This window comes from Doryrhamphus excisus, chromosome 1 (genome assembly GCF_030265055.1).
Source record: "Doryrhamphus excisus isolate RoL2022-K1 chromosome 1, RoL_Dexc_1.0, whole genome shotgun sequence".
Classification (NCBI taxonomy): Eukaryota; Metazoa; Chordata; class Actinopteri; order Syngnathiformes; family Syngnathidae; genus Doryrhamphus; species Doryrhamphus excisus.
Window position 1 is genome coordinate 27112091 of NC_080466.1, and position 22498 is coordinate 27134588.

A 22498-nucleotide genomic window follows, 5' to 3' on the forward strand; every position below is an offset into this window, starting at 1 on the left:
CAAAATGTCACCACGACCTCACACGTGCATCAATAAGTCTATGGGAGGAACAAGGTAGGTGTTGCCACACGGACCAATATTACATTGCTCTGCCAGTCTTTACACCACAGACACTCCACAGTAGCCACGTTTTTACATGACCGGTTTTCTCTTTCTGAATGACCTTTCTGGAAACAATGGTATCCATGGAAAGGAATATTCCAATCTCTTGTCTACATGCACCGTGAAAATCAACCAGAATAGTCAATAGGGCATGCCCAGTAAAACGTAAACATCAACATCACGTGATACCGGCTTCCCCAAGTTTTTCTTTCACTTGTTGGAATAACTCCGTATTGCCAGTTTTTCCTTCGTCCTGTCTTGAAATTTAGTTTGAATCAAAAACAAACTTTGCTTAGTCCAGTGCCGATTGCTGGCCTCCATTTTTAAAAGTGAAGAACGTCTGGATCTGCGTGTTACGTCATATCTGAGCATGCGCTGAAAGAACGCACCCGGGATCAATTTAAACAGGAAAAGATCAAATTCAATCTTGATAATATTTTATAATTAAACTCAGGACATGTTTTATATAGATATATATTTTCTTTTTTAATAAAACTGGACTTGTGAATGGCGTATAGAAGGGTTTAGATTCTGTTTCACAGATGGCGCTAATGCACACGAAAGCTGCTTGCCAACCGCCAATAAACAACAGAAGAAGAAAAACACCACGAAGAAGAACGTACCCTAACAACTTTCCGTTTGAGCGGATACAAGATACCTCAATCGGATTGGTTAAAGGAATATTCCATCCCTGTTCAATTCTTTCCGTTTGAGCAAATAAACCAAATGCAATTGGAATATTCGGGTCCATTTATTCATGGCTATTCACATAATATTTGCAAATGATGATTAATAAATGTTAATTATAAAAACGGCACAACTGACGGTTTCTCAAGGTACACTAGTGTGCCGCGGCACAGTGGTTGAAAATCACTGACATAGACAACAGTGCACTCGATAGAGTCACTTTCAGCAGAGACAAAAGTGACAATACGAGAAAAAGATACATACCGGTGGGAAACAGGCTAATTTACTGGCCAGAAATTCCCATTTACTGCTCGGACGGCGGAAGAACAGCAAATCACCGGTGCACACTAGCAATGCATCTGCTGTAATAACCTCATTAGAGGTATTTCTCCTCCAGATCCACATTAAGATTGCCTATGCTAATATTCCTGACACCAAGAACAGCACCTTCTATATCGAGGAGGGGGAATAAAAAACACTAAGACTATATTTACTGATGTTTCCCCGACATTTTCAGCATCTATATTTATAGCACAAAAAGCGCAAGAATTCAGAGAATTTTTTTGTCAACCTCGCTCTGACACGCTGTCACCGCTATTGGCGGCACCCAGGCAACGTATTTATTCAGCGGAAAAGTGGCGATACAGTACAGGCGGCGTTATAACGGCAACGATATAATTATGCACATAGAATTCAGAGAGGAAGTATAAAATGACTTAACGGCACTGAATGCAGCTTTCTGGCATTTAAAGTAATCAATATAAAGCTCATCCTTCAACTGGAGTGCTGGAATGAAGCGATCGCTTGAGAGGAATGTTTTTTTATCAAAAGTATTAGCTGGTACTCTGTTTTAGAGCAGTGGCGGTTTTTTTCGGCACTCCAGGTACTCCATAGTGCTCATTATTGGACTTCAAGGTAGGTGTTTGTACCTTTTGCGGGGGGCAAAAAGGTAATAGTCACGCTAATGTCAAGCCATTGTATACATAAGAGATGTGCTGAGTTTGTGTTCTCAGCCCCCCTGTTGTTTACCCTGATGACCCATGACTGTCGCCCCAGATACAGCAGCAACCGCATCCTGAAGTACGCGGACAACAGTTGTGGGGCTCATTCAGGACAACAACAAACTGGCTTACAGGGAGGAAGTGAAACTGTATAAATGTGAGTATAAATGAGTATAATGCTTTGTTAATTTTAATCTGAAAAAAATAATTTGTCTACCCACCAACTATATGTGGTTTCTTAAGTTTTTATTATTTGCCGTTTTATTATTATTATTATTATATTTATTTATTTATTACTGATTGATTGATTTTTTTTATTCTTGATTTGTTTATTTATTTTTCATCTTATATTAATAAAAAGTAAGATATTTGAGAACAGTGGAATGTTTTATCAGAGCTTTTCTTGTAGAAAATTGGAACCAAAGCGAAGTTTTTAAAAAATGTTTGTTTTTAATACATGCGGTTTTTGGGTTTTTTTTTTTGAAAACCTGATGCGGCCCAGTCTCACCCAGACCGGGGTCCAGTGGCCCCCAAGTAAATTGAGTTTGAGACCCCTGCTGTAGAGCTTGTCGTTGACAGGACAATCTGCTAAGAAAAGGTCCAGGACCAACCCTTCCTGAGTCTTGAAATGGGTCCGCGGGAGCAGTACATTAAACAAATGGCTGTCCAGGCGGAACCTGGTTTAGACACAGTCCTTATCATCTAGGTCTTCAGTGGTTAGCTTAAGCATCATGCTGGAAAAAGATGAAGAGGGTCGGCTCCAGGACCAAACCAGCTTCATGCCATTGGAGATGGGGAAAGGCTTAGAAAGGTCTCTGCTTCGTCTGATTTAGCCACGTTGGTCTTCACGCACTGTTGAGTGGTTGACGGCTTTAGCAGTCTCCTCATTGGTAGGTGATTCAGTCAGACTCTAACATGAATTCGTATTTATATTTGTTTTGCTTTTCATTTTTTGGCTTACTTTTTGTCTCCCAGTGTCCATAAAAAATTACATGCACGTGTATCACGGCCAATTATGCAAATTAGACTCAACCCACGCCACTTCTGATGGGAATTCCAGTTCTTTAAAGGTTCTTCTCTCTCAGCTTCCGGAAAAGAACTGACTCTTTGAGCTCCCCAATGGCTCTTTTGTTGCTTACATTAATTTAAGTATGAAAATATGTGTAAAATTAATTCCTGATGTAGAAATATTACTATATCAAATGGTTATTATATTCATTCATTCATTCATTTTCGACCGCTTATCCTGGTGCTGGAGCCAATCACAGCTGTCTTCAGGCAAGAGGCGGGGTACACCCTGGACTGGTGGCCAGCCAATCACAGGGCACATATAGACAAACAACCATTCACACTCACATTCATACCTATGGACAATTTGGAGTCGCTAATTAACCTAGCATGTTTTTGGAATGTGGGAGGAAACCGGAGTACCCGGAGAAAACCCACGCATGCACGGGGAGAACATGCAAACTCCACACAGAGAGGGCCGAGGGTGGAGTCGAACTCGGGTCTCGTAGCTGTGATGCGCTAACCACTAGACCACCATGCAGCCTGCTTCTTATATATATATATATATATATATATATATATATATATATATATATATATATATATATACACAGTATGGCTTTATTTATATGCTCAGCATTTAAATGATCGCAACAAATGAATGACAAATACAAATACTTTATGTCTGAGGGTGTGTATTATTTGTGAATTTCCAACTATTTAGTGGAAAAACATAACGTCAACAAAACATTACATCACAATTTTGTTGTCTTTAGTGCAGCTTTGTATTCAAAAACAAACCAAAAAAATGCTTTTGTTTCCTACTACTCATTCATTCACATTCATAGCTATGGACAATTTGGAGTCGCTAATTTACCTAGCATGTTTTTGGAATGTGGGAGGAAACCGGAGTACCCGGAGAAAACCCACGCATGCACGGGGAGAACATGCAAACTCCATACAGAGATGACCGAGGGTGGAATTGAACCTTGGTCTCCTAGCTGTGGATACTTTCAATTGAAGCTTGAACGGAAAAAAACGGCGACTGTAATTTCCCATCAAAGAGCCGTCCCGAACCGCCACTGATACGTTGCAGTCCTGTTGAAGCACTTACGTCGTTGTGGAGTTTACACGTTCTCCCTTGTATGTATGTACATTCTTCGGGTATGAGGTAAATAATAAGTAGCGGGAGTAAAAAAAAAACAATTTGAGAACGTTATGCCGAATATTGTAAGCTTTTAACACCAGGAAGTGTCGGTAGTGTGTCAACTCTCACTGTGTGACGTCACGCCCTCTAGCGCGTGCAGGCGCCTCTGCTCCGCTGCCTCAGTCAAAGTACGGCGTCCTGTCTGCGAGCCTGTTGGGAAGCCAAAAGCCACAAAAGAAAGGAGAGAATGGAGCGCTCGACTCGGCTACGGCAGGAGGAATAATCACTAAAAGAGCACCGACAAGCCACGGAAGAGACACTGGAACACGGACAAACTCACAGAAGAAAGTCAACTTAACTGCGGTGGAAAGTGTTCCACACTTCTCGCCTGGACGGTTTGGTTTAAACATGGATACACTTTTCTCTCTTTTGCCGGGACTCTTGTTCCTAATCTCGGCTGTTGGTGATGTCTCCGGGCAGATGCCACCAGGTAAGCTACAACGGAATCAAACCGATGTATTTTTTTTAAATGTTTGTTTGAAGTGAATACTCCTGGTTGGAATCAAGCGAGTTCCTGTCAGGTGTGTTCAAGGCGGACCGGAAAAGTTAGCGACAACCGCCGTCCTTGTTGTGCGGTTTGTAAAATACCCTTAAATGTCATTAAATCACACAAAATGACAAAACTGGCATTATATGTGTGACAAAAGAGGTATTTGCGACGAATGAAAGGTTCGATTCACGTTTGAATTCGGGCTGTTTGCCAAGTAGGCTGCTATTTGCTTACTTTGCACAGACCAACCGTGTCTTTTCTTTTGCTCGTCACTTTTTGAAATTTTTTACTAGAGCTACATACAAGTTCACAGTAATCGCTTTTATTTTAGCGTAGGAGCATGCAACATTGTGCACATCGTGTAAACGGAGGAGGAAAAAAAGTTGTGGTTCTGTTCATTCATCACCATCTACTACTTGTTTTATCGATATCGATCATTGACAGATTGCGTCATTTAGCTTGTACTGGATAACTGCGGGATACTTCATATTATACTGCAGCCAATGTGTGCACTTTGCGGATGCATTTGTTACACTGGGAAAACATATTGTCACTTGGTGGATATGTCATGTTCCATACTGTATCCGAACACCGCAGTTTGAAGTCCTGTCTAATTTGTTTAACTTCAAACCACTGTGTTGTTGGAAAAAAAAACACTCTTAAGTGTTAAACTTAATGATTGTTAATAAAGCGCTGGTGCTAGTTTGTGCAGAGAACTGCTTTTGCACAACTCTGCATCGATAGCGCACAAAAAACTACCAACTTTTTTTTTTACCCCAAACGTTGCACGGAAAAATGCACAAAAAGCAACTTTTTGACCTCTGGGATTGTGCTTGTTTGTCTTTCTGTCTTTGTTAGACATACAGTATGTATGGTGTGTTTGACCCCCCCCCCCCCCCAATAAAAAAAAGCTCTATGGAAGTGCATGTGAATTGGCAAAATAGAATGCTCCGGAATGCATGATTTGCATAAAAATTGCACATTAATTACCCACTTCTCTAGTGAGCTTTATTGCCCCCCTTTCCCCTCCTTTCCCCCCACCCTTCTACCCCCCCCTCCCTGGGGGCCATTTGGTCTGCAGGGCAACAAATGTGTGGAATTTCTTTGAGGCCGCTCTGGGAATGTGAGTGCTGTTAATTTGCAAGTAAATACGAGATGCTGCTTTTTACATAGCCTGGAGGTGGGCCGTCAATGTGGCCAAGAAGGCGCAAGACAACATCTCAAAAGTCCGTGGTTGCATTGGACGCCGATGCCCACCCACGGGTGCAGGAAATTGTGGTTACGTCCCAAAAAGTGTGATGGTTCCATTTGAAATGTATGCCTTTCATTGGTTAAACGGTGACTGACAGCAGAGATGAGAGTTGCGGCTCATCCTCTTTCCCCTTCAAAGACGAGCAAGGACGAGTTGAAAAGCAATGAAAACTGTCATACATTCCCACAATCACTTTGGGATATTGTTCAGATGTCCTTTCTATAAACCGCTCTCATTTAGCTGCATTATTCTTGCATTATTCTTATTCATGACTCCGCCATGTTTATAATGCCCGAAATGAAATGAAACCATAATAAATGATGATGTTTTATGTGAAGCGGTTTTTTTCATGGCGTCCGTGGCTTATCAACGCTGCTTTGCGGCAGCCTGATTTCAGCTTATCAACCTCCACGCTCCCGAGTAATAAATGTGGGCCCCGGCGTGTCTGTGGCGTTGCCTTTTTACAATGTCAATAACTGACTGCATGTCGATGTGACAACTTCTCGAAACGCCGTCACCTCTCGGGAGCGAGCAGTGACCCCGCGTTGTGGTTGTCTTTAATCCTAATGAAGTGAAATAATTGTTTTCCATTAGCTTCTCCAGACAAATTAGACGGCTGCTGCTGAACATCACATCAGAGCCGCTTTAATTATAATTGTAAATCATGTTTTTTTTTTTGTATTTTGAGTGCAAGTACAAAGTTGGTTTAATTAAAATGACTTTACAGCACCATTTTGGAAGATGAAATAAAAATTTGTTTTCCCAGCAAAACACATGAAGAAGAGACAGTGAGGAGGAGGAGGAAAAAAACAACATGCAACCATTGGTTCTTGGCCGTGGGCATCTCTTCCACTCAAGACTGTGAAAACGGCAGGAGGGGTGCATCTGTGTGTTTTGCTGTCATGTCCTCTATGTGTGTGTGTGTGTGCTGCCACTTAAAGAGCCATTGTGGTGCATTCAAGCCCTCTGTAGTAAAGTGATACAAAGAGAAGTATGAAATTCTTTCGTCTCATTTCGACCCCTCCCCAGTCTACTGTGGTCATGTAAAATGTTGCCAAATCAAAACCGTTTTATTCATTCTCTTGTTAAAATGGATCTCAAATCCGACATCTCTGCTCAAAGCGCATCTTCTATATTAGATTTCAATTTGGTTGCTGATGATAAAAAAAAAAAAAACGGGAAAATAGTACGAGCTTATTTCTTGAGCAGTTTGAGGATGGGGTCCGTAGCCACCCACACACGCGTGTGGAAAATGTAATTAATCTGCTCAGAATTCATTAGCTAATCCCTCATTAGACTTGTGTGCTTGAATGAATGTGGGGGTGGGAGAGGGAGGGGTGGGGGGGTGGCGTTGAAAGATGGACAAGGAGCAGATACGGAGACTGTGACCTTCCAGTCTCTAGCACAAAATGTTACTCCGGTTTTTATGGCGGCCCAGCGTATTTGTACCTTCGAGACACAAAAAGTGGAATTGAGCAAACTGCACGGCGGTCAAGGGGTTAGCCTGCAGATCTCACACCGAGGAGGCCCAAGTTCAATCCCACCCTTGGCCATCTCTGTGTGCTGTTTGAAATCGGGGACTTTAATTGTCCATACATATGAATTTGAGTGTGAATGGTTGTTTGTCTATATGTGCCCTGTGATTGGCTGGCCACCAGTCCAGGGTGTACCCCGCCTCTTGCCCGAAGACAGCGGTGATAGGCTCCAGCACCCCCGCGACCCTCTTGAGGATAAGCGGTAGAAAATGAATGAATGAATGTCCTATAAGGCTGTTAGCATGTGGATTGGATGGTCACAGGTTCGAGACCCATAGCAGATGAAAATGTGTAACAATAGGTCTCGTCATCAAATTTTCAAAACAGAACTTGTATAGTTGTCCCTCATTTATCATGGTTAATTGGTTCCACACCCAACCGTTTCTGAATTTCCGTGAAGTGCAACACATATGTTTACTATTATTAAGAGAAGCCTGTAGGCATGAAGTAACACCCCCATTGGTGTGCAGGCTCAGAGATCCCTACAGGGACCCAGGTGATGACCATGTCTTTAAGCGTAGCATGCCAACAAGCTAACTAGAACTAGCTAGCCTCTAATTCAGCGGTCTCAAAAACGTGGCCCACTGGTCAAATGTGGCCCACAGGACACTAGTTTGAGGCCCCCGCCTTGATATGAAAGTTTAATGTTAGTGCGGCCCGCGTAAGTTTGATATGGATGCTGTATGGTATCATGTACCCAGAAAAAATTATTACGTTTGATTAATGTTCATGTTAAAGGTTAAATAACTGTTAATAGTTATCCTCCCTATCCATGTGGAAGTGGTAAGTTTTTGGCTTTTTAAGTTTAAAGGAAATAACTTGGAGGCTGCCGTGTAGGTCACTAGCTCTCTAGTTTGCGAGTTAGCATGCGTCTCAAGACCCTGCAGTTGCGCAATATGTTGTAAATAAAAAGAGTATAAGTGTGACTATAGTCGTGTTTTGTCATGGCTACAGGGCTCTAATAATCCTTTGTTAATTTTAAGATGAAAAAAATAATTTGTCTACCCACCAACTATATGTGGGTTCTTAAGTTTTTATTATTTGCCGTTTTATTATTATGATTATATTTATTTATTTATTACTGATTGATTGTTTTTCTTATTATATATATTCTTGATTTGTTTATTTATTTTTCATCTTATTTTGTGTAGAAAAATAAAAACTAAGATATTTGAGAACAGTGGAAGTTTTATCAGAGCTTTTATTGTAGAAAATTGGAACCAAAGCAAAGTTTTTTTCAATTTTTTTGTTTTTAATAAATGCGTTTTTTTTGTTTTTTTTTTTGGAAAACCTGATGCGGCCCGGTCTCACCCAGACCCGAGCTCCAGTGGCCCCCAAGTAAATTGAGTTTGAGACCCTTGCTCTAATTTATTTATTCTAAATTTAAGAAAAGGGTTCAAACTTACCACTTCCACACTGAATGGGAGAACCTTTTTACTCCACCTTGTCGCACATGCCATGCCATAGTAATGTCATGTCTCATCAATGCGTTGTATCATAACAGATGCCTAGTGACCAGAATACCACATATGACATGTCTTTCAATATTGTTTGACTATTAAGTGGCCATAATCGTAGTGAGGGACGTATATACTTTAATATCAGTCGCTAAGTTGGCAACAGTGATCCCTTTTGCATCATTCAAGTGTGTTGATATTTTGTGTTTATGAGCCAGGGTGAACAGCTAGCGCCAAATGTGTTTGTGGTAGGAAACACCGGAGTTTCCATCAAAACACAAAAGTCAACCTCAGAACATCCAGACATTAAAGTTCAGTCTGTGCCTTTCACACAGAACCCAGTGGAGCAGGAAATTAAGTGTGTGTGTTTGCAGTCACAGAATCCCACTATACTTAAAATATTTGTGTTTGACACAACAGCGCAGGAGAAGGGAGTCTCGGGTGTTAATCATCACTCACCTCTTCCGGCTTTTTTTTTATTTTTTATTTTTTTTTTACAAAGCCACCATCCCACTTCTGTTCCACCTTTTGATACTGCTCCCAAAACTTGGCTATGACTTTGACAAGAAGTGTGACTTTTAGCTCCTTTTGGAGCAGGGCATGGTGGGTGCCAACCATTCATCAAAAACACCACACGTACGTAAACTGTGAGTGTGCTAGAAAAATATAGAAACAGACATGTTTGCAAACGGATCGGAATCCTGGAAAGATCATATCCCTGATGAATGATGGCGTTGGTCCGGCGTCATCAATCTTCCTGGTGCCCTGTTGGCTCAGGTCACAGCTGTCGGTACGCAGGAGCGTGAAGTCACTCCTGCACTGCATACACACTCCAAAAGTCAGTGCACAGTCCGTTCCGCACACGGCTGCTTAATGACAGATTAAGTAATCAACACTCTGGACTGATTAATTACATTGCAGTGTGTGCAAATCAACACTCGCCTATTGATAGTCAGCCTACTTATTCTATGGTTTTATGGTATTTAATGGTTTTATTTAATTTGAACATGCATCATATTACAATTGAGTAAAGATCGACCGATACATCGGCCGGCTGATATATCAAGCCGGTATTTGCGTTCTTTACTTGAATCGGTATCGGCCGATATGCGCGAGGGGTCGCCGATATATTTTTCCCCCACATGATTTACAGACAGATCACATCATGCTAGATAAAACTTAAACTACGACAGAAAAGTTTTGCACATGGTTGAATATTTATTCCTTTTAAAGTTGATAATGCTGTTTAAATGTGTGTTTAAGAAAACTGAATCCTACTGTGTTCAGTGTTTACATTTCAATAAATATTTGTTTAAACTTGAGACCTGTAATATTTATCATTGTCTTTTTTTCATTGAAATTGAGGAAGCAAAAGCAGTATCGGCCACAAATATCGGCCCAAGCAAAATCGGCCATCGGCTAAGGGTGATGGGAAAAAAATCGGTATTGGCATCGGCCGGAAAAAAAACATATCGGTCGATCCCTACAATTGATTGATTGTTTTTTTTAGCCTTATGCATTATTTTACTTTATTTTATTTTAGCTGTTTGAAGATGAACTATATCAGCAAGTTGAATTATTTGTGATTTTAGAAATAAGGAGTTAGTATCTTCTCTGTAGGCGGCATTATGAATTATCCTCACTGACCTTTTTTGCAGTACATTTAGTGAGCGAAGATTATAATGATCAGGATTGTGCAGAAAAGAGTACAGTTTTTTCTCCATTATAGAAAATCGAATAACAAATTGAGTGAGCTGGAGCCTATCCCAGCTGACTTTGAGCCTACCAGGAAAAAAAAAACCCATACAAGCACAAGGAGAACCTCCAAATTCCAAACTGAGAGTTCTACACTGGAGTTAGAAAATAGACTGGCCGTCTTCCAACCTGAAGGCTGTGGGTTTTGCCACTGGTGGTGTCAGTAGGTGAATGGTTCCAGCTCACTTTTACAAGCAGTAACTGTTACATTTGTTCACTTCCTGCTTTCCTAATTATAGTTAGTTGTATTTTTTTTCATTTATTTTTTGTCACGTACCAAAGTAGGAGGTGATATGACCATCCAATGACATAATGGGTACCATTGTAAGTGGCAACGTAGTGATGTATATAGCACATCATGACTGGTTCAAGACTTCTATTCTACTTATTAGTAGAAACAAATGTAGTCTTGGGTTACCTGTTTTAAAAATGACAAATGCAAATAATGTTCCCCTGGATAGGCACATCAGACATTTGTATCAAAACACTTCATGATGGTAAAAACACATTTCCCGACTAACAGAGACGCAGCAGCAGGTGATGACAGACTTGGACGTAAATATTTGAAGGGTTAGCACAAGTGTAAGGGGAAGGAGAGGTTAAAGATTGAGGTCGGCCATGTGTTGGTTTAAGTTGGCGTACCGGAACACATGTGGGGCCGGGGGGTTTGAACATTTACAGCCAAATATGTGCCGAGTGTGATGTGATGGGTTTTTCTTTAATTGACTTCCTGGTTGGGACTGGCGTGTTGTTTCAGAAGCACCACGTAGCGGCTAATAATACAAATGTATGTCTTATGTATTTGATGGCTAATTGTGTTTTATTGTTCTTTGTTGCTTCCTTGGACCTAGCTCACATGGGACGTGCTGAGAAGGGTGAGTTACACTTTTGGCACCAATGTCACCGTCATAGTTAGCGCATCATCTTCACCTCGACACCGGGGGGTTCTTTAGTTGTTTGATTGTTTGATGGTTCGGTGTTTTTTGTTTTTTTTTGCCATCCCACTTTCCATCTGTGATGTCTTCACTGTCGGTTCCATTCAGCTTCACTGGCATGTCATTCAGTTGGAATGGAACTTTACTAACACACCATACTGGAAGCACGAGGTGGTGTTTGGAGGTTTTGCAGCACCGAAATTGTTCTCGAGTTGTCAATTTCTTTAGGAATCAGGAGTTTAGGTTTACCAGTGTACTTTCTCGCAGCTACACACTGTTTGTGTGTTAGCATTATTTTAGATCTTTGTAGCTCTGTCCACCATTTGTTTGTGCCGGCGTTCCCCGTCATGTGTTGCTCTCTGTCAGTAGTTAAACAGCTTGACGCCATATTTGAAGTGTCCAGGTGCTGTTTGTTTAGCTGAGGCTGCTCCCCAAATTAAATGACTTGACTTTAACTCCTTCTCTCCTGGGGCCCCCGCCACTCCAGCACACTCATTTATAATAATAAATAATAATAATAATAATACATTTTATTTGTATAGCGCTTTTCAAAATACACTTTACAGAAGAATGGAGTTGAATAAAGCAAGTAAACAGAGTAGAAGACACGCCAAAATACAACATTGATTGGTTAATACACAGTTAAAACATGAGTAAAAGCGGGGCGGGGCACAGCAGTCAGATATAAAAAGGTTTTTAGTTGTTTTTAGAAACTGGGAAGATCAGGGCAAGCATGGAATGAATGGGACAAATAGATCCAGAGTGTGGGGGTCAGCGATGGAGAAGGCTCTGTCTCCCCAGGTTCGGAGCTTGGTCTTACAGGGTAGTGCCAGGAGGTTGGAGTCTGAGGAGCGAAGTGGATTTACGTACCTCAATACAACACCCCCTACTTTGAACGGACTAACGTGTCTTTCTGTTTCTTTCGCACTTCATCGAGAGCGTTGAAGCGCGACAGCGGCGCCGCATTCTTGGCCTGCAGCGGCTGTTTTGAAAGGGTCTCGGGGAAAAAGGCCTACCTCCTTCCACTCCGTCTCACACATATCTTCTATCTTTCCACCCCGCTCTGTCTTACTCTTTCACACTCCAAACACTCCCAGCGGCTGCTTGTTGGGAGTTGGTGTTCATTGTGAAAGTGACAGCTTAGTAACATAAACCACAGACGCCTTCGCACGGCTCAGATCGACGAGGGGCGGTCGGGGTGTAGCAGCGCTTTCCCACAGTGTTTTCAGTTTTACAATTTAACATCCGTACTTCCTAGAAATCAAAGGAAATATGCCCGTTTTTTTTTTTTCATGCAAAGTCGTCGTCTTGTAAATGCCAAAGTTGCTCTTCATTTCCATCTCTTTATGCGTGGAGTTCTCCGCTTTGAAACGCGTTTAATACCAAAATAACAGGAGCCTAATGAATTTCTGCACAGCAGCACTTTCTGTCAGTTCACATTAGGCAGGACAAGTTCCCTTGGCAGGTCCTACATGTGTTCCAGCTAATCTTAGTAGATTTCAAGTCAACCAGAGACGATGGATTTTCGACCAGTGGAACTTCGCATTCGCGTGTATTTGTAGGAGTCGGGAACGTCAACAGGACAAGATTTGTCACATCAATCTGTCTGAAAGTGGATTTAATTTATTGGATGAAGATATATCTGTATTTGGTTTTTCATCCAAGCAAAGCTATTCTTTCACCATTAAAAAATTCCTTCCCCCCTACCCATTATTTTAGCTCGTATTATAATTATTCAAAGTCAAACTGGGAGGGATTTTTTTTCGAAACCGCCAATGCTTTGAACCTCAAATATGAAGTTACTCGGTTGTCACAGTAACCCGACTCTAGCAGTGTGCTGCATGTTTGGCAAATGTTTAATGCTGAGGTCAACCCAACCACAGGATCAAACCACTGAAACCAAATGTGATGACTCACTTGGTTGTAGTGTAACTATCTCAAGATCGTAGTCCCGGAACCGGGTCACATCGTCGTATCACCAACTATCGTTTGAAAGCGCTAAAATGCTTGAGAAGTTTGTCCAAAAATAGCAATCGAGTAGGAATTCAACCTCAAGAACATTTAGTCCAGGGGTCTCAAACTCAATACTTACTTGGGGGGCCACTGGAGCTCGGGTCTGGGTGAGACTGGGCCGCATCGGGTTTTCCAAAAAAAAAAAAAAAAAAGCATTTATTAAAAACAGAAAAATTAATAAACTTTGCTTTGGTTTCGATTTTCTCCAAGAAAAGCTCTGATAAAACATTCCACTGTTCTCAAATATCTTACTTTTTATTTTTCTACACAAAATAAGATGAAAAATAAATAAACAAGTCAAGAATAAAGAAAATCAATCAATCAGTAATAAATAAATATAATTAATAATAATAATAAAACGGCAAATAATAAAAACTTAAGAAACCACATATAGTTGGTGGGTAGACAAATTATTTTTTTCAGATTAAAATGAACAAAGCATTATTAGAGCCCTGTAGACATGACAAAACACGACTATAGTCACATTTATACTCTTTTTTTTATTTACAACATATTGCACAACTGCGGGGTCTTGAGACACATGCTAACTCGCAAACTAGAGAGCTAGCGACCTAAACGGTAGCCTTCAAGTTATTTCCTTTAAACTTAAATAGCCAAAAACTTACCACTTCCACACGGATAGGGAGGATAACCATTAACAGTTATTTAACCTTTAACATGAACATTAATCAAATGTAATATTTTTTTCTGGGTACATGATACGTACCATACAACATCCATATCAAACTTGCACTAACATTAAACTTTCATATCAAGGCGGGGGCCTCAAACTAGTGTCATGTGGGCCACATTTGGCCACGTGTTTGAGACCCCTGTTTTAGCCAATCCAAGATAAACTCTTCAGTTTGCGAGCGACATTAGCATTTGTTCAAGAGGGAGATAAACCATCTATGAAATTTATTTTACTTTCTAGGACTTTATTTTGAGGATGGCGAGTAAACGCGACAGTTGGCGTGTGCCTTTTTAAAAATGTCTGCTAGACTTAGCCTCTTTATAACCGCCTTCAGGTGGTCGCCAAAGGGCTCTTTTGTGCGTCTGTGTATGCGGCGATGGGCACTGGCTGAAGTGGTTTCCATTAGTCCAGTTAGGAGGACATCTGTCATGAAGCGGCATCACACACACACACACCAAAGTAGCCATAAGCAGTCTATGCTCAGTATACCATAGTCCCCTGATCTTCCTGATCCCAGTCATGAGAAAATCCCAGTGGATGTTTTTCGTCAGCCCCCCCCACCCCTCTTCTTAGTGTCATTACATCCATGTCCAGTAACTCTCCTCTTTAAGCTGATTTGGTTTTAAGAGTGCTGGAAAAGCTTTCGAGATATATAAACCCTTTCAGTGTGAATCGAGGGTTTACAGTTGGATGACCGCTCCATTAAGATTACCAACTCTATACCGTCTTTATATCTTCATATCACCGCAGTGCTGGGCCGAGGATTCCAATTGTCAAGCAGATATTCCCGAGTAACAAATGATTAGTTGACTTAAAACATCTGTCCGAGTCCGGGTATCAGGGTGATTATAAGATACCCAACTTCTACAGATCATTGGTGCTCCTTAAACCACTCTGTCTTGCTGCTGTCCCGCCTCGTCTGGATGCAGCCCAACTGTCATTGGATGGCAGGTTGACTGCGGACACATGGCGTCGATCCTCCGCATGTCCACCAACCTGCAGTCCATCGCTTGTAACAGCTGTCAGTGGCCTAGATTTTGAAAAAAGGCCTACCAACAATACAATAGCGACCTCTATTAGCAGTCTAAAAATGCTTAAATGCTAGCGTCCTTGTCTGAATCACAGTAAAATACTCAGGGCTCTACATTAAAAACAAAAATGACTTGCCCATGGGGAATCCTTAAGGTGAGAACTACTTGCCCGAACTTGCCCCATGTAAAATGAAAAGACTGCCATAATGATATCATATATCAATATATGCTGATAATTCATCAGATAATAGTACTGAAGCATTGTATTTGGAGGAATGTCTGAAAAATTGTGTAGATGTATGTTAACATGACATGCCATACTACATTACACATCGTAGTCGTAGTAAGCAGTGATATTTATAAGTTGTGCACCACAATGAAACATTATTGAATAGACACATTTGTGTACTAGTAAAGTGTTTTTAATCCAGAAAAAAATGCTCACTGGTCAAACAATAATTTGTGAAGCAAAGGTGAGAAAAATACACAGAGAAATCGAAGCGCTAGATTTTGTAGCTTGTGCAAAATCAGCACTTGGTATTGGATCTAATGTGTGGTGTTTCATTGTGACCACTTCAGATTGTCACAGCAATGTGATTCACTCACCTGTGCCATCATTTCATTTGCTGCCGCTATTAAAATACTTGTTTAGGAGGCACTGGTTCATCACTTTTTGCTGTTTTCCTTCACAAGTTGTTGAAGAATTAGACCAAGTTGGCAGGGACGCCATGATGGATGTTTTCATAGTCAAACGATCGCTGATTGGTTGATCGCGAACAACGGGTGTGGGTAAAACGCGGACTGTGGATTACGGACCGCGGTCTAAATAAACGATTCTGATTGGTCCATTTCAAGATTTGCAAGGATTGGTTTGGAAATTACCATCGGAATTACGCAGTCCGTGTTTTACCAACACCCAATAAGAACAGCTTTTAAAAAAACTCTTGGCAGTATGGCATGCCAAAGTGCACTTGTCTGACGGGAATATCACTGATTGGATTTACTTGCCCAAATTTTGTTTTAACTTGCCCCGGGCCATCGGTACATCGTTATTGTCGAGCCCTGATACTAAGGACTTTAGTACCTAAGAACCTTCCTTAATGGTGACTGCCTGCTCACTTGAAAACTAAACAATAGCTTTGGCTCGGGTTTTAGGTTTACCAGTGGGTTTTACATAAACATCTTCGATTCCATTGGTCCACATGCAAGCCACATGCAAGAGATATCTTTTCCACAGAATGAGATAAGACAAGGCTTTGCGGTTAAATTCCTGTACTGTCGGTAATTGGAGATGTTTGATTTGAACGTTCATATCTGTTGATACAAACGCCAGTTCCACCCGAATAGAAGAATCCACACCACTGCCACTGTCAAACTGAGCCGAATCCACTGTGTCTGGTGGACTCTTCTCACCTCACACATACATGTTCAATTCCCAGAGGTTGGAGTCACTCCTTCCCTTCGTTTATGGCTCGCCCACAAACAACACTGCAGACCCACCTCCTTTTTTGGTGTACTTTTTTACTTACTTTACTACCCCTCCCCCTTTTACCCCCCCCCCCCCCCCCCCCACAGACACACACACACTTTTCTTCTCCTCTACGTCTCCTGTTTCTGCGCTTCCTCTCCCAACAAGAGCGAGGGCGGAGATTGGGTTAGGCCTAATCCAGACTGAATGGTGTTGCGTTACAGGGATAAACTGTGCAGATTATTTGAAAGGTGAAAATGCCGTGAATTGTGAAGTAGGTCACACCGAGGGTAACACGGGTGTAACATGGAGATTCAGATATCCTGGTAATCCTCCTGGAAATAAACAAGGCAAACATATGAGAACTTTTGCGATCATGATAAATAAATCTACCCATGTGTTTCGGTTTATAAACCAATAATGATAAGGTGGGAAAGGAACCAACTGGACCAAAATATTGATATATTATCTCTTTCAAAATGAAAAAGGTGTGTTTTTTTTTGCTTCATCAATGACTCAAAACACCAGGAACATTATTTTCCTTTTCAAATTTTCCTCACCCAAATACCCCTGTCCAAGGTCTTTCCCTTTCTGCCTTTCTTTATCTCTGTTGGAATGCCTTTATTGGTCTTCCCAATCAGTTCAGACCTCCTAAACCAGGGGTCAGCAACCGTTTTCACCAAATGAAAACACGCTTGGGGCCACAAAACCTATTTGACTCCTGAATTGAAGGTAATACTAAAACTGTATGTACAGTACTGTAGTTTCCTTTAGTGCATTGTCACGTTTCTTTTCTGCTTTTCTGGTGGAGCTGTAGCTCTTGCCACTCGGCACTTTTCTTAAACCTCCTCGCCAATTTCAGATCAGCATTTGCAATAAAAGGTTCCAGGAAGCCAACAAGTAATATACCATATTTTCCGGACTATAAGTCGCACTTTTTTTTCATAGGTTGGCTGTTCCTGTGACTTATACTCCAGAGCGACTTATAAATTAAAAACTGTTTATGTTACATAAACACTGGACACCTTTTATGTTCATGTTTATTTTTTGTTAGCTGAATAGCCATTGTGTTAGCACAGGGGTCTCAAACTCAATTTACCTGGGGGCCACTGGAGCTAGGGTCTGGGCAAGGCTGGGCTGCATCAGGTTTTCCAAAAAAAAACAAAAAAAAAACACATTTATTAAAAACAGAAAAATATACAAACTTTTTCAGTGCTTTGGTTCCGATTTTCTACAATAAAAGCTCTGATAAGACATTCCACTGTTCTCAAATATCTTAATTTTGATTTTTCTGCACAAAATAAGATGAAAAGAAATTGAAAAATCAAGAATAAAGAAAATCAACCAATCAGTAATAAATAAATATAATAATAATAATGAAACGGCAAATAATAAAAACTTAAGAAACCACATATAGTTGGTGGGTAGACAAATTATTTTTTTCAGATTAAAATGAACAAAGCATTATTAGAGCCCTGTAGACATGACAAAACACGACTATAGTCACATTTATACTCTTTTTATTTACAACATATTGCGCAACTGCAGGGTCTTCAGACTAGAGAGCTAGCGACCTAAACGGTAGTTAGGTTATTTCCTTTCAACTTAAAAAGCCAAAAACTTACCACTTCCACACGGATAGGGAGGATAACTATTAACAGTTATTTAACCTTTAACATGAACATTAATTAAACGTAATAATTTTTTCTGGGTACATGATACCATACAGCATCCATATCAAACTTGCGCGGGCCGCACTAACATTAAACTTTCATATCAAGGCGGGGGCCTCAAACTAGTGTCCTGCGGGCCAAAGTGTGTTTGAGACCCCTGTGTTAGCATATCTTACATCTATTCAGCCTGTTCTCTATTCTTTTATTGTTAGAACTTGCCTTCCAAGAGGACACAGTGTCTGGTTTAGTCAAATATTTGTAAAATAAATTACCCGCAAAAAATGCGACTTATACTCCAGTGCGACTTAGGTATGTTTTTTTTTTAACTAATTATACATTTTTGACCTTGTGCGACTTATACTCCGGAGCGACTTATAGTCCAGAAAATACGGTAGTTGACTCAGCGAGTTGCCCTGCCAGAAAACACTGCCCCCAACACTTTGGAGGAAATTTTCTGGGAAAACTGTATGCCACCGGCGGTCTAGTGGTTAGCGCGCAGACCTCACAGCTAGGAGACCAGGGTTCAATTCCATCCTCGACCATCTCTGTGTGGAGTTTGCATGTTCTCCCCGTGCATGCGTGGGTTTTCTCCGGGTTCTCCGGTTTCCTCCCACATTCCAACAACAAGCTAGGTTAATTGGCGACTCCAAATTGTCCATAGGTATGAATGTGAGTGTGAATGGTTGTTTGTCTATATGTGCCCTGTGATTGGCTGGCCACCAGTCCAGGGTGTACCCTGCCTCTCGCCCGAAGACAGCTGGGATAGGCTCCAGCACCCCCGCGACCCTCGTGAGGATAAGCGGTAGAAAATGAATGAATGAATGAATTGTATGCCACCCGCTTGATTCCGATGCTGAAATTTAAAAGGTTTATGACGGCGTCAGAGGGAGATGGCGTAGTAGCCGCACAGAGGCATAAAATATCTGCACGTGTCTTTCAGACAGATGGCTTTTATTATTTTATTGTATAACGTGACTTGGCTAACTGTCAGAATTGGGCCAAAGGTAAACAAAGTGTCCGTACGTGTGTGCGCGTGTGCACGAGTTTGCACGTAAAGGGAGCTGTCTTGTTGGACTAACAGTTAACAGATACAGCCATGCCTCCCCGTGACATCAGATGTCTCTTGCACTCAGTCTCACAAACATGCACACACACACACACACCGATACACACTTCACTACCTTAAGTCAGGAGTGTCTTGTACGGTTAGTGCCAATGTTGGACGTGTGCTTAATGAAGTTAAGTACAACTCTGAAACAGGACTGTTGTAGTCTGCGTGTTGGTTTTTGACCGTAAGGCAACCGTGTACCTAAGTGGCAACCTGAAGAACATATTAAGTGGCCACCTTCATGTTGTTTTTCATGCTAAAGGTGGAAAAAAAAAGCCTTCGGAGCATTTGTGATCTTATCACTTTTAGGGCTTTTTAACATTCTTCTAATTCTTCTGTCTGAAATGCCTTGTAGGATGCAGTTGGGCGATTATGAACCTAAAAACACCCATGAGTATCTCATAAAATGATTTAAAACAATTGTGTCCACACGTAGTGTATACGTATGTGTGTGTTTTTGGACTTTTTACAGCAACTCAACGACATTATCTACGCTGATAATTGCTTAAAATCAGAAGCCTCGGGGAAAGTCACTTCTGTTTATGCACAATAGTAAACAGCTTTGTTACAGAGGATTAAAACATCCCCGTTGTGGTGCAGAGGAGCTTCTAACTAAAAGCACCAGCTTCCCAAGTTTGTGCCTTATCTCCGTCTTACCCAAACACGCACTTCAAAGGCGTTCGTACTTGTGGACTGTGAAACGGCGGCAGCCACATGTGGTTTAGGTTAGCCACGCTCCTACCTTGCATTGGCCCCAAACGAACCACTTGTACTTTATTTACCACGGTCAAGTACATCTTGCAATTCACCGTGTGCTTCTGTGTGTGTCCTTGTCGGTCTGTGTATGTGTGTTTTTTGTGTGAAATACCAAAGCCAGGGCTTGCATATCCCTTTCACTTACCCGGGACTGGAAATTGGTCCAACAAGAACATGACAATTTGGCAAGTTTTTGAGGGATTATTGATGTGTCAACGTGGGTCAGTGCGAGGCTCTGTTGTGTAAAGCAGGGGTCTCAAACTCAGTTTACCTGGGGGCCACTGGAGCTAGGGTCTGGGCGAGGCTGGGTCGCATCAGCCCCCCCCCCCCCCCAAAAAAAAAACGCATTTATTAAAAACAGAAAAATGAATAAACTTTGCTTTGGTTCCGATTTTCTACAAGAAAAGCTCTGATAAAACATTCTACTGTTCTCAAATATCTTAATTTTTATTTTTCTACACAAAATAAGATCAAGAATAAAGAAAATCAATCAATCAGTAATAAATAAATATAATAATAATAAAACGGCAAATAATAAAAACTTAAGAAACCACATATAGTTGGTGGGTAGACAAATTATTTTTTTCAGATTAAAATGAACAAAGCATTATTAGAGCCCTGTAGACATGACAAAACACGACTATAGTCACATTTATACTCTTTTTATTTACAACATATTGCGCAACTGCAGGGTCTTGAGACACATGCTAACTCGCAAACGAGAGAGCTAGCGACCTAAACGGTAGCCTCCAAGTTATTTCCTTTAAACTTAAAAAGCCAAAAACTTACCACTTCCACATGGATAGGGAGGATAACTATTAACAATTATTTAACCTTTAACATGAACATTAATCAAACGTAATAATTTTTTCTGGGTACATGATACCATACAGCATCCATATCAAACTTGCGCGGGCCGCACTAACATTAAACTTTCATATCAAAGCGGGGGCCTCAAACTAGTGTCCTGCGGGCCACATTTGGCCTGCGGGCCGCGTGTTTGAGACCACTGGTGTAAAGTGTTGGTTTATAACCAAATAATCTGCAGTTAGCGGGTCAATGCACCATTGCAAACGGGCTCTAGCGTGTTCCCAAGGTTTTGTCCTTTTTGTTCACTTTGTAAGGAGGTGTGCGTTGGTTTTCAAGGGCGTACAACTCTAACTATCCGATCAAATTTAGAGATGGAGCGTGCTTAACAATGTGGCTAACCTTCAGCTTGAATAAAGCCTTGACGTTGTGTTTCACGGTTTCCAGCTATTGTGTGTTTTTTTTTTCCTTGATCGATACTACTGTAACTTTTCATTTGTAACACATCTTTCAGACTAAGACGGGTGGCATGCAATGTCTGAAATAGATGTAGATGTGCTTCCGTGACGCGTATTCGCACCCCCCCCCCCATTATTTTACCAAGTGGACAGTGAAACAGGAGTATATGATTCAGAGCAGAGGTAGGCAGAGAAGAAAATTGTGTGGGAGCGGAAGCAATAGCTGTTTCAAGCGTGATAAAGAACTATGCAAGAACTCAGACAAGTGATACAATAAACGCTTGCAGCTGTACTCTTTCATTCCTGAGCGGCTCCGTATCTGCTGATAACGACGTAGCACAGAGACGGAGGGAGGGGGGGGAAGTTGCCCCCCTCCTCAACTTTCACATCAGCTGCCCCTCTTAACTTTTAAGTGCCTATTCACACATCTGGAAAAACAGAGCAGGCTTTCGTTGGCTTACACGTGGAACCCGACGTCTAATCGTTAGCCTACATTCATACGCTCCTGAGAAAAGATAGGTGTATTTGCTTACTCGGGTGACTACCTGGAAACCTCCAGAGAGGGTTGCACACGTCGACTCTGAGGTCTGTTTGTTTGTCTTTGGGAGGCGGAGGGGGGGTTCGTTTCTCTTTCACATTCTTTAACTTTTGGCAGGAGCTGTTTTTTAACCAGTGAAATGAAGTGGAGGGTAAAATGACTACTTGAGTCCCGTAAACCCATTACTCACATCAACGTGTAATAGTCTTCATACTTTCCCCAAGACTGCCGGGAATGCAGTACCGTTAGTGGATTGAGTAATTTGGGGAACATTTTCCCTTGATTTCATCAATACAAGCAGTTGATGTTTGCTAAATACAAGGATGAAGAGTCTTGAACCAGTCATGATGTGCTATATATATCACTATATTGACACTTACTATGGTACCTATTATGTGATTGGATGGTCATATCACCTCATACTTTGGTACGTGACAAAAAAAAAAAAAAATACAACTAACTATATTAGGAAAGCAGGAAGTGAACAAATGTAACAGTTACTGATTGTAAAAGTACCAGATGG

At 41.2% G+C, this 22498-nt stretch overlaps 1 protein-coding gene across 17 annotated transcripts in view; it reads left to right on the forward strand.

The window, feature by feature from the left end:
• The first annotated feature begins 3962 nt into the window (after positions 1-3962).
• ptprk (protein tyrosine phosphatase receptor type K) overlaps positions 3963-22498 on the forward strand; it is a 123270-nt gene continuing 104734 nt past the window's right edge. For 3 of the 17 annotated variants that reach the window (XM_058045946.1, XM_058045910.1, XM_058045901.1), the window contains exons 1-2: positions 3966-4435; positions 11346-11369. In XM_058045946.1, coding sequence (XP_057901929.1) covers positions 4354-4435; positions 11346-11369 — 106 coding nt within the window. In that variant the 5' untranslated portion in view covers positions 3966-4353. Of the gene's footprint in view, positions 4436-11345; positions 11370-22498 lie in introns of all 17 variants that reach the window. The other 14 variants (XM_058045973.1, XM_058045982.1, XM_058045990.1 and 11 more) reach the window with 10 other exon arrangements.